The sequence below is a fragment of the Marmota monax genome, unplaced genomic scaffold, assembly GCF_021218885.2.
Source record: "Marmota monax isolate L192 unplaced genomic scaffold, Marmota_monax_Labrador192_F-V1.1 WCK01_AAM20220418_F8-fsc00024, whole genome shotgun sequence".
In the NCBI taxonomy this organism is placed as follows: domain Eukaryota; kingdom Metazoa; phylum Chordata; class Mammalia; order Rodentia; family Sciuridae; genus Marmota; species Marmota monax.
The window spans coordinates 23,941,031-23,953,818 of record NW_026695224.1 but is presented as its reverse complement, the minus strand read 5'-3'; the positions used below and the strand labels follow the sequence as shown (position 1 = coordinate 23,953,818).

At 40.9% G+C, this 12,788-nt stretch overlaps 1 protein-coding gene across 1 annotated transcript; it reads right to left on the bottom strand.

The window, feature by feature from the left end:
* Positions 1-1,955: 1,955 nt before the first annotated feature.
* Tat (tyrosine aminotransferase) lies at positions 1,956-12,144 on the bottom strand. The gene is made up of 12 exons (XM_046434759.2): positions 11,989-12,144; positions 11,259-11,505; positions 11,004-11,108; positions 8,985-9,052; positions 7,957-8,115; positions 6,901-7,039; positions 6,264-6,316; positions 5,347-5,499; positions 4,660-4,788; positions 4,239-4,322; positions 3,424-3,522; positions 1,956-2,998 (listed from the first exon to the last, which is right to left on the bottom strand). Exons 1-12 carry the CDS (start codon positions 11,995-11,997, stop codon positions 2,858-2,860), a joined length of 1,386 nt encoding a protein of 461 aa, XP_046290715.1. The 5' UTR covers positions 11,998-12,144; the 3' UTR covers positions 1,956-2,857.
* Positions 12,145-12,788: the final 644 nt, after the last annotated feature.

Below are 12,788 nucleotides of genomic sequence, written 5' to 3'. Positions count from 1 at the left end.
ATGCACGCCATCTCCAGAGGGAGGACAGGCCGGATTCTTTGTTCTGAGTAGAGGTCTTACCATATGGCAGGCACTGGGGACCATGAGAGACGCGATTCTTTATAGAGTTAAATTCCAAAGGTCTTTTACTTTTGGAAACTGACACCAGGTAAATGGAATTCCTACTCGGCTTCTCAATTCATTGGATTTGCAGGGACTGGCCCGAGATTGGAAATAGATTAACAGGTGTGTACAACGCTCAGGGATGATTTGTCAAATTCCTGGAAACCTTCTGCCAGACGAGACCCAAACTGGGAGCACAGGAAGAAGAGAATCTCGCAACAGAACTTAGGACACGAGGAAGCCAAAGGAGGAAACAAAACTGTACCCTCTACCCAAGAAAACCAGGAGCTGCTCAGAGCCAGAAAACCTCACCGCCCGCTGGGATCTGCGCCTGCGCACTGGAGGGCACCCCACACAACACACGTGCGGTCCCTGGCGACGGCGCATGCGCCATAGCACCGCAGCCCCCCCCCCCCCCCCCCCGACGCGCAGCGGTAGTATCTACAACAGGCTTCGAGGGTTGCTCGGGAGAGGAGTGGAACACTTTGTGCTAGCTGTTCTGCGGTTTTCGAAGTGAGTCATCTGATAGGCGGTGTTCGGGCACAGGTGAATTCACAGCAGAGTCCTTGTCTCCGATCTTGTAATGTGTTCTTAGTGTTATCTCATGACACTCAGATGCTAGTATCCGGAAAGCCACTGAAAGTTAAATATCAAAGTTTGTTTGGAAACAGCTCCTGCCTGGGAGGAGGGAGAGTGTTTTTATCTGAAGACACCCACGAAGTGATGGACACTTCAATATGTCATCCCTCCTTCGACCTCCGTAGGGCTCAGAATTCTAAAGCTGAGTGATAGTTGGTTGGAAAAAAGGAAATGGACACACGGAGACCCTTACATATGCCCAGAATATTCTTGGTTATGAACCGGCGACTGATGAGTGTATTCATTCCTTCAAGGGGTGGGGGAATTGGATGGCTAGAGGATGGGATGGAAAAGAAAGAGGGTTTGTTTGTATTGTATGAAATTTGTCCAGTGTGCATGTACTACTTTTTAAATGTTTGAACATAAGCTAAAATGTCTTATGTAAAGCACAGAGTCTTCCTGTTTATTTCTGGACAGAGATCTATGCGGGGTTGGTAGCAGGAGACAGGAAAAGAGGAGCCAGGCATTTTTTGAAAATTTTTGGCAATGCTATCATACAGGAAACTGACATCTTTATCATTTCAATCATTGTGTATTCATTTTGGATCTGCTGAAGAGCATTGAAAGACAAATGTTTGTGTGAACTCCCTGAACTCAAACATGGATCGGAAGGGGAATTTAATCTTTATTTTTGTAAAGGTAATTAATTAGATGTGACTATTAGGGTTAAGGCCCAAAGTTCCTCTTCTAGTTAAGAAAACTTCCTTTGGTGAGAAATGTCCACATTGGTTAAGGTGTAGTCCCATCCCCAACCAACCTTGCAAGATAATTTTGGGCTTCCCTTCTCTAAGGGAAGTGTCAAAAGAAAAAATTAAACAGGCAACTGAACCTAAGAGAATTTGCAGACAAAATGTTCATGCAAATCTGAACACCTCTCATTTGCTAGTCAAGCTGAACTTTGTGTCCCAAAATAATACTGGGTCTAGGCAAGGGTACCAGAGGATGGGAATCCAAAAAAGTTGAAAGTATGAAGTTCAAGGATAGAGGTTATAATTTGTTACTTTTGGGTTTCCCTTGTTTATAAGTAGAAAGCCAGAAGTTGAGCTCCCAAATAAAATATTCTAGGAGTTATGTTTCTTAAGTAACTCCAAAAATTAGTACATCTATGAAGAAATAAATCCTACAAAGAAATAAGCCAACTGGCTAATATATCAACAGACAGAGTAGGGCCTGGAGATTCCTCTACAGAGGAGGAAAAACACATCACAGAGAAGCATACTTGATACAATTTATTTTAAAAAAGAAGAAAAATAATTTATGTCCTTGGCAAAATAAAAGATCTAGTAATACAAATATTTCTTAGAAAACATGAAAAGATAATATAACAAATATTAATAAATCAATATTAACATCATAGCAAAAGTGATAATGATTCTGTAACAATGACAAGTGAGGATATTTTTGGCCCATACACAGCAGTATTTCTTGAAGGTCCTCTGATTTCTCTTTTCTCTTAAAACAAGATGTGGTCTCATTTTAAGAAAGCCTGATGCATGTAAAACTAAATTTAGGAAACTGATCAATTAAAGGTATTTATCTGCATCACAAAATAATTCTTTACCAAAATAATCCATGAAAATGTTTCTTTAAATGATCCTTCAAATAGCAAATTTCCAAATGTGTTTAGAATAAAACCAGCCAGATAACTGTTTCTCTGTGGCAAAAGTGAGGTATACCTGAAATGAGGCAGTAACAGAGTTGGGCGTCAGACCTGTCTGGACAGTGTCCTTACTTAGACCATAAGGAAATAGTTGGGGGCACCTGTTCTCACAGTCTTTTGTTTCTCCCATCTTGAAATCTTACTTTTATAGGCTTAACTGCTTTCTGGTAAACTTTGTTCACCTGGTATTCTCAGGAAAAAAAGGAGGAAGCCACATGAGAGGGGGATAAATTAAATAACTAGTGAGTCACTCCAGCCAAGCAGAGCGAGAGGAGAATCTGGGGTTCAGAGTGTGCATGTGGATGTGAACGGGGGAAAGTAGGAACAATCCTGAATCCCTTACATGGTGCTTTTGAGGCTCCTCTCCCTGTGGGGGTGTCTGACTCACTGAGGAGCAGCAGAGCCCAGTCCAACCCTCCTCAGAAGTGACACATCTTCAGGAGAATAGAGGAGGGTCTATTTGTCACACTCCTCCTGGCTCCCTTCAGTACAATGATAGTGCTGTTCACAGAACTCCTGAATCCGGCTACAAGCCTCCAGCATCATCACCTCAGGGACAGTAATTACCACCCGGAAGAAATTCGGGTACTCGAAGCACTGCAAAAATAAGAACCTGTTATTTTCAGAGCAATTGAATCTGGCACTGGACCACCCTAAAACAGCAGGTCTCTCACCAGCAAGAAGTGCTGGCGTTTCACCTGGGGTATCCATCCACCCCGTCCCCATCACTAGGGTGCTGAGTCAGTAACTGAGTTAATTCATCTGGAAATGGACTGTGGGACAAGCTTGAATGTGTCTCGTCTAGCATGTTTGTTATAAACATGGGTTATCTCACCCATTATGGATGAGATAATGACGGGGAGAAACAAACTTTAAATTGAAGTCATGAGACATATAAGTGTGAATCATGACAAATGAGAATATACTTTGTTGGAGGGGAAAAGGTCAGGCTAGCACCTAGCTCAGGGAGAGCTGGGAGGGGGGGGCGCTCTAGAAACTGTTGAGAGTGCATAAGCACTCACCGTTGCTGGGAGGCAGTGGACAGACTGTTCAGCAACTAACCGCTCTGTGAACTCCACATCGTTTTCAAATTCTGGGAAGTGTTCCATCTCAATTCCAACCTGTACCAATAATAAAAGGGAGAGGACAACTTATCAGAAGGAGGGAAAACAGGCCAATTTCCTATGCCAGAAATTAGGGTAGGAACTGCTTTAAAAGATATCTTGGAACTCTGCTACTGATAACTAAGCGTTCTGGCACTTATAAATGTGTGGAATTTATCACAGGGAAGAACGGATATATTTATATTCATATTTTAGTTTGTTACAGAGTTCCTTCTTGGGTGTTGATAAATGAAAGGAAACAGAATGCCAGTGTTTCTCAACAGAGGTACGATTAACATTAGCATCAGGTCCTTCTTTATTGCATGGGACTGTTTCACCCATTGTAAGATCTTTGGAATTCCTGGCCCACAAAATGGCAATAGCACCCTTAAGTCATCCTGAAAACAAACAAAATTCCCATACAGTTCCAAATACCCCTAGAGGACCAGAATCATTCCCAGTTATGAGCTATAAAGTAGCTTGTTTGCATCTTATAACTTCCCTGTACTACATATAAAATGATTATCAGTACCACGTTTTGAGAACTTTGAGATTAAATCTTATCAGTGGGACACTTCAGAACAAGGCAATTCCTCAACTGTCTTGTTCAGGGGCCTAGCCTTTGTGAATGCAGCATGCCCTGCGCAACCCCATAAGCAGCCCTGCCTACCACCTTCCCATGCTTTACAACATGCATGGACCTACTGCCTCTCCCAGCCCACACACCTACTTACCATGAGATACATGGCCCCAGAAGGGCGGACGGGCTGAAGCCCAGGGATGGCAGCCAATGCCCCATAGCAAAGATCAGCATTGGACTAAAAGAGGAGGTAGAGAGAACATCAAGGATCAAATTGTAAGTAAAAGAAAAACCACATCATTAAAAGACTCCTCAGTGAAAGCTGGAAACTTGGGTTTGATCTTCTGGCATAAGGAGTCAACAAGAAAAACTCTATCACTCAGAGTTCCTGGCCAAGAGCAGAGTGACTTACCAGAAGTGAGAGTATGGGTGAATTCTTACATGATGCCATTTCCTGATATTGAAGTTCCATATTAGAATGGTGCTCCAGAAATGGGATCAATCATTCCTAATTCCACTGCTGGTATTCTCCGACTCCCAAACTCCCCAAGTAGAAGTCCATAGGCTGCCCTTACCTTGAGGAAGCTTAGTGTGTTGTGGTAGAACTCTTGAGGGGTACGGCGCAGGATGCTTTTCAGAGCTCCCTGGACAATGGTACAGGGTCCCAAGATCCGCTGACTCAGCTTCACCAGCCCATCTCGAATCTAGAAGTCCCCCCAAGAAATGCATTATTCATCTTACTTACGCATCCCTGTTTGGGGGATTCTTATTCTGACCTATCAGGTTTTTAATGCTAGGAAGTAATGTGGCCTAATGACATCTTAGATCAGGTCACTAGGTCTATAGCATAGCTCTGTCATACACCTGCTGGATGACTAGGCAAATAATGTAACTTCTCTGTACCTTTCTCAACTGTAAAATGGAGTGAATACTAATACTAGCCTCATAAGGTTGTTGTGAGAATTAAATTAAAACTGTTCATAAAGCATAGGTACATGGTTCACCCTCCAGCACTATTAGCTGTCATTACTGTCATTGTTTCCCTTTCCTGTAGTCCTAAAACTGGAGGTGGATGGAACTTCTTCACAAAGCCAGATACGTGAAAACTGAACTTGGGAGAGCTATAACTATTCCCATCTTTATCTAGTGTTTCCAGACACCATGAACTATAAGGCCAAGAAGAAAGGGGAAGGGTCCTACCTTCTCACTACTATGCATATATATCCTAAATCACACATCCTATTGCACCACATTGCCCTCACCTCATTGCCAAAAATGTCTCTTCTGTCATGGATAAGGATCCAGCCCAACCTCCAGCCAGGAACCAGCCAGCGCTTAGCCAGCCCTCCACAGGACAGGATGGGGACATTGGTGCTGAGGGTGGCCAATGGCTCATATTTGCAATCTGAAAACACCTAAGGAGAAGAGATCTTCTTGTTTACTTCTCTCTGTACCCCATACCTCCACCCTTTTCCTTCTATCTAGAGGAACAGGGATTCAGATTTACAGGTTCATTTCTACCCTAAAGCATGATCAGATTTCCAAGAGGCTTCAAAGGGAATTATTTAAAACATTTAATTCCAGGTCTAGTCTGGATGAAAGGAAGCCTAAAGTGGGGAAACGGACTCTATCCCAGTAGTGCGTACAACTTCATGAAGCCAGCCTTATGGAATTAGTGACTATTAGAGTTCTAGATTTAAAAATAAAACATGGGTCCATAATCCCTTATCTAAAATTCCTGGGCCCAGATGTGTTGCAGAATGCAGAACTGTCTGGATTTTGAAAAGACTATACAACACGTGTACCACACATTATGAAACATGCCCCAGCAGTCTAGGATAATTAAGAATATTAATATTTCTGCCACTTTCCCTGCACTCTTAACAAATATATATCCACACATGGGATAAATAAAAAATCTACAGATATATCAGATCAGCTCAGAATTTGCAACCAAATAAATTTCAAGTATCTTTGGATTTTCAAGGCTTATGGATAAAAAAAAAAACTGACCAAGGAGTCATGGATCTATACATTTGTTAAGTTTCCAAGGATGCTGAATTGCTACAGGGAAATGACTAGGAGTTGCTTCTGATTGTTTCACTTGCCAATTTAAGAATTCCCATGAAACAATTTGGGATAGAGATTATTGTAGTTTTATATCCTGACCCAGACTCACCATGTCTCCATAGATCTCATCAGCGAGGATGGGGACACACTGCCTTGCGGCCACTGAAAATAAGAAAATCATGCTGAAATCATTTTTAAAGCAAATTTCCCTCTCATTTAATATTCACCTACTCTTATTATTGCTAATTTCATGTCTCTTTGTGCGGTCTTCCTCTTCAAGAACTGTAAATCTTTCTGATACTCTTCCAGGCTGTGGGGCCTAAATTTGCCATTTAATTAACTAGATATTTCAAACTCTCACTTCCACATGATGGGATTGGTGATGAAGTGAGTACAGGTAAAGTACCTGTCCAAGATTTTCAGGACCAGAAGTGTTTCAGATTTTGTATTTTTAAAATTTTGAATATTTACATAGATTTTTCCAGTTCAACTTTCCTAAATCTGACTAATCCAAAGTGCTCCAGGGATTTTGGGATGAGTGATGCTCAACCCGTAAGTTTTTTATCCTTTTTATCCTCCTTTCAGCAGGTCCTACCATTCCAATGCCACACAATGGACTAGAGACATCAATGGAGTCCTCTACCTTCATCACAGGCTTGGAATATAGGAAAGAATATTAATATTCTTTTTCATCATTCCAGGAAACTGCTAAATGACCCCATTCCTACCTCCTCCTCTGGACTTACCTGCCAGAATCTTCTGAAGATGACTCTTACTGAACACTGACCCACAGGGATTTGACGGGTTGTTAACAATGACACAAGCTGTCTTTTCATCAATCAGAGATTCCAGTTGTTTCAGGTCAATTTCCCAAGACTTCTCTGGCTGGGGAGAAAGAAAGAGGGAGACCAAGATGATTGCAGGGGGAATACTCAACCCAAGGGTGCAGTGTAAATAACAAAATTTGTCTTTGGCTTCAACCACCCACTGCCAGAGCCTTTTCTTTTCTTCTTTTTTTAAGAGCTTTATTGTTATACATAATAGTCGGGTTCATTCTGACAAACTCACACATGCATGGAAATTGATTTTATTCGTGGTCCCTTCTTTTCTCCTCCCCCTTTTCTCTCCTGTTCTCCCTGCCCTCTCCCATTCTCCTTCCTCTACTCTATTAGACTTCCTTTCACCTATTAATTTAAATCCAATTGGTTCTTTATGTTATCCTTTCCTTCCATCCCCCTTTCCTTTATTTTACGATAGCTTCCACATATGAGAGAAAACATTTTTTCACCTTTGCGTTTGAGTTTGGCTTATTCCACTTAGCATGATATTCTCCATTTCCATTTACCAACAAATGCCATTATTTCATTCATTTTATGGCTGAGTAGAACTCCAATGTATGTATATACCACAATTCATTCATCTGTTGACAGGCATCTGGTTTGATTTCATAATTTAGCTATTGTGAATTGGGCTGCTATAAACATTGAGATGGACGTGTCTCTGTAGAATGCTGATTTTAGGTCTTTGGGGGAAATACCAAGGAATGGGATAGCTGGGTCATATGGTGGTTCTATCCCTAGTTTTTTGAGGAGCCTCCATACTGTTTTCCAGAATGGCCGTGCTAGTCTGCAGTCCCACCAACCATTTAGAAGTGTCCCTTTTCCCCCCACAGCCTCACCAGCATTTTTGTTGTTCACATTCTTGATCATTCCGTTCTGCCAGACTCTTGTCTTTGAGGTAAAAGTCATAATTTTATAGGGTAGTAATTGAGCACTTGAATCTAAAATTAAAAAGTCACTTACCAATAGATTATATAGTTTGACCTCAATTCCCATAGATTCAGCCAAAGTCTTGTAGAGAGAAAAACCAGGTCTTGGAATGAGGATGTTTTGTCCTGGATTGGCCAACACAGCTAAACAAAGTTCAATAGCCTGACTGCAGCCACTTGTCAGAATGACATCCTGTGAAGATAAAAAAAAAAGGTTTAGTTCTCTTAGGGGTTCCAACAATCACAGAAGAAAAGACCTTGTGAGATGGATATGGGTGAGTTAGGAGCAGTAATGAACCAAAAAGTTTTATGTAAAATAGTAAGAACTATACTAAGCCAAAACCAAACGTGTCCATACCTAAATGTTGTTGAAAATGTTGGCCACTTGAAAGAAATAAACAAATCATTCTTATAAGGATAAGTTGTGGGGGGAGGATAAGTTGGCTATGACTCAGCCAACTTCCATAAGAGACCTTGGGCTGACCTGGGCATTTTTAGCCTGGCTATTTACTTAATTGTGGCCAGAGACTTGAAATCTGGCTCTTCTCTGAAGCACAGATGAAGGACACCTCTTATGTTAGGAAATGTCTACCCCACACCGCAGGCAATAGAGGGAAGGGCGGCATCTAAACTTGGCACTGCCATCAATTTGTATGCTGTTGGAATATCTATCTCTCTTTCTGAATGCCCTAGGTGAATGAAGAAAGCTACAAATTAACATGATCCTATTGGCAAATTTTTAAATTTAATTATTTGGTGTTTGTGAGTTGTGTTTCAAATGGTCTTTTGCATAACATCAAATCTAGGGTGACCTCTGGGTCCTTTGAGACTCCTTGTGACAGACACCCCAGATATTATAAGAGACATCCATATCATACTATGATGACATTAAATATAAGCACTGATTAGTGGTCCCAATTAATAAAAAGTCCTCAAATTGCTAAAGGGAAATTATCCTCAGTGTCCCCCACCCAGACAATTACTCCTATAAAACATAAACAAGGAAAGGGGGTACAGTTTGCCCTAAATTGCTTCCAAGCTGGTACTTTGACTAAGGCTCACCTTAGCTTCCAATGGTGCCTCAGGACAGTGGAAATAAGAAGCAACCTCCTCCCGGCTAGACAGGTATCCTGAAAGAAGAGCAGGGAGAGGAAGCTGGCGATTTCTCCTCCAACTGACAACTGTGCCCTAGAGTGTCAACATGGGCTTCAAGCTGCCTCCTGTCCCTGCTCAAAGCAATCTGTTCAGCTTAGCTCTCAGCCATTGTAGATCAAGGTGATTAACTGATATTTTATATCTTACAGTTTTATTATATTCATTGTCAATAAAAGAAACAGATCCCCAAACTGTAAAATATTTTATGTAATCTTGATTACTGTGATTATGTTTTGGTCTCTAAAAGATAAAAGATTTAAATTATTCCTAAGTCCATTATAGGAACTACAGTTTTTGAAAAGTTGTCATCAATGCATTGAGTAAGTGTGGTCCATTTTATATTTTTTTATATTATATGTTTATAAGTTTTTGTACAAATTTTTTCTTTGAAACTATATTCTTGTACAATATTTCCACCTTTGGCTTATAAGCCTGAAGTTTTGACAGTTTCATGCCCATTATAATATTTTGTAAAGCTTCTATCCAAAAAGGCAAGTTATCAAGGCCAGGGGCAACATTTCATGTTTCTTCATTTAATAGAAACAATGGATCCCTTGAAATTATATAAATCAACTCTCCACTATGAGTGAGGAGAAGCAAATTCCTAGTTATACGTTATTGTCTGTATTTCCTTTGGCATGAGATGTTCAGATCCTCCAACTGTTTGTCAAAGGAGATTTGGTTTTGCTTTTCTGGGTTGGATCAGTTCCCTAATACTTTGGATATTAAAATCAGAAACTTAATTACATAACTTTTGTGTTGATTTTTGCTGTATTAAATTGTCTAATGTGGGACTGGAGTTTTGGCTCAGCGGTAGAGCCCTTGTCTAGCATCTGCGAGGCCCTGGGTTCAATCCTCAGCACCACATGAAAATAAATAAATAAAATAAAAGGTATTGTGCCCAACTACAACTAAAAAATAATTTTTTTAAAAAAAATTATCTAATGTGTAAGTAACCCAACTAAAAACACAGTCCTGACACCTGTTTGAAGCACTTTGTTTTGTTTTTGTGGTACTAGATACTTAATTCACACGTGTTAGGCAAGTGTTCTAAAAGTGAGCTGCTACATCCCCAGCCCCTTTTTAAAAAATGTTATTTTGAGACAGTGTGTTGGTAAGTTGCAAAGGCTGACCTCAAACTTGAGATCCTCCTGCCTCAGCCTCCCAAGTATCTGGGATTAAAAGGTGTGCACTAATATACCCAGTGTGAAGCAATTTTAAAATCTGATCTTAACATTTAACTGGATTTTTATTCTATACTAAGAATATGTTCCTATGTACACATAAACACAGGGAAGAAAATGTGCAACACTGACAGTAATCACTTATTTTACCAAAATATTTTGGGCAGAAATTTTTGACAAATGGAGAATGTTAAACCTAAATAGAAAAACTTTCTAACAGAAAAACCTTCTATCCTTCAGTATGGCTGCCTGTTCTGCCATGTGTGTGTGTGTGTGTGTGTGTGTGTGTGTGTGTGTTGTTTTGACCTTTCTACCTTAAATAGTTACAATTGCATTTCAATGTGATCAGAACCACAATGAAAATAAGCCTTTAATATAAAGAGAAGGAGAAATAAAATGAAGGAACTATTTACATAGGGCGGTAAGTAAATGAATGTAGGATCTAGAGGACTCAGCAAACAAGCAGTTCCAGCCAGACTCAAGGCCTTTCTATTAGAATTAGTAATGATGGGTTGAGAGCATTATTTGAGAAGTAAGTCTGTTTGAGAGTCTAGAGGGGAGGGGCCAGCATGCCAAAGGGAGCCCGGAAAGAAGTTAGACCTTCAACACATTGAAACATCTGGGGCAAGACTCTTTTCCCCCAAACCAAAGGGCTATTTAATCTAGAGTTGGTAGGAACGATCTCCTATTAAAAGAGCTAAACATTTGAAAGCCACCAGGTATATTCTCAACAGGAGCCTACCTATGGATGGGGCATAACCATTGTATTTCCCAGAGTCCAGGGCATCTTTCATTGCTTGTGTAACTTCAGGATCGGTAGGTAGGTTTCCAAACACAGTTGGGTCTCCTATTCATAGGAGGGGAAAAAAGCCAAAAAGAGCCCAGAATTACTCTTCCATGTTCAGTACTCAGATTCATTTCTACCACCATCTTCTCCAACCAGCCCATGAGGATTGGAGAGACAATACTACCCCTCCATCAAGTGTCCCCAACTCACCAATGGACAGAGAAATCATGGCTTTGTTTGGATTAGGCTTCACCTTCATGCTGTCCACAATGGCCCGGATGGGATTAAAAGTTTTGTCAGACATGTCAGAGGGCTTCACAGACCACCTGGCCTTCCTGCCTTTCATTTTTCCCAGTCCAGAGCTTTTCCCATTGATATTGACGTGCACATCCAGAACCGGGGAGAGGTTGCCATCGCCATTGGTGTGAATCATGTAGGGGTCCATCACTAGAGAAGCCTATGAGGAAAGAAGGTCTTGTGAGGCAGAGCAGGGGTGGGCAGCTATGTTTGGATCTAAACATCAGGGTGACATCACTGGATGTCTCTTTTCCAAACATTTTTGCTGCCTTCTCTTATAAAGTAGCTTTATTATAAATAATGAAAGTTTTAAGGCTTTTTGCTGAGATGGAAAACAAAACAACCTATTCTACAACATCAACGGGTCACATTTGGTTGAATATTTATCTACTGTTCAGTAGGATTTGCTGGGTACAAACATAATCGCGCAAAGGCAGAAGGATTCTCTAAGGAAAACCAAGGGAAAACGATACAAAGAAAAAGTGCTGCCCCATTTCTATGAAAAACCAATCTGAGAAAGAATCTCCTTTAATTCTTCAACACTCTGTGTCTGGCCCTGGGTGGAAAAAGAAGTTAGCACATGGGAGAGAAAAGTGTTAGCGCTCCACTCACCACCACCATATCACTGAGGTTTGAGATTTACCTTCCACATGGGGGAGATGCAACCTCCAAGCAGCCAAAGCTGAAAGCTCACCAGTCCTCTGACAAGTTACCCGTGGCAATGAACTCAGGTACAAATTCCGACTCCTAAAATAGTCTCCACTAATGGGCGTTGGACCTGAAACTTTTATGCTATTGGTTAGGGGTAAGAGCTAAGTTCTCGCCTGGGCCTCTCTTCTCCCCTTGACTGTTTCTCACCTGCTGCCACCCTCCAATTATGAATGTGTCCTCACTTCAAACATCTGGAATTCTCTGTTAATCCTTTCCAGGCACTGGGTTAGGTGTTTCAGAAAACTACCAGAGGGCAGTTATGATGTCAGTAGGTAATTTTTATTAAATCTCTTTTGTTACAAAACATTCTATTGAATTTTTAACAGTACAGAAATACATAAAGTGAAAAGGTGAAAGTACTTTCTTGCCCCCCTCTGTGTGCACACACTCCATTCTCCTTCCTGGGGGTAGGGAGTGTAGGCATTTGACTCCTTCTGTCATTCACCAAAAAAAGATGATAGCTAGATTAAGATAGACCCAGATGCATACTTTCACAGAGTTGAAAAACAGAGGGAATCACATTCTACGACTTGCTTGACAAGGTCTTTTTTTATTTCCTACATCTTGTTCCCCTTTCCTTATCAGTCCCCAAAGTTTCAAACTCCAATTAGAAGAAAGGTGGACAGTTGAAATAAATGGTCACTCAACAAATAGCTTAAAAGGTCAGGGTCTCCAAGGCAGCTAAAACTTGTACAATTGTATCCTTCTATGTAGGTAAAGCCTCCTTCATTT

Coding starts and splice junctions, on each gene's coding strand:
- Tat (XM_046434759.2), bottom strand. Junction 7,040..7,956: donor TCAAACTATATAATCTATTG/GTAAGTGACTTT, acceptor CTTTCTCCCCAG/CCAGAGAAGTCTTGGGAAAT. Junction 6,317..6,900: donor TCTTCAGAAGATTCTGGCAG/GTAAGTCCAGAG, acceptor TCTTATTTTCAG/TGGCCGCAAGGCAGTGTGTC.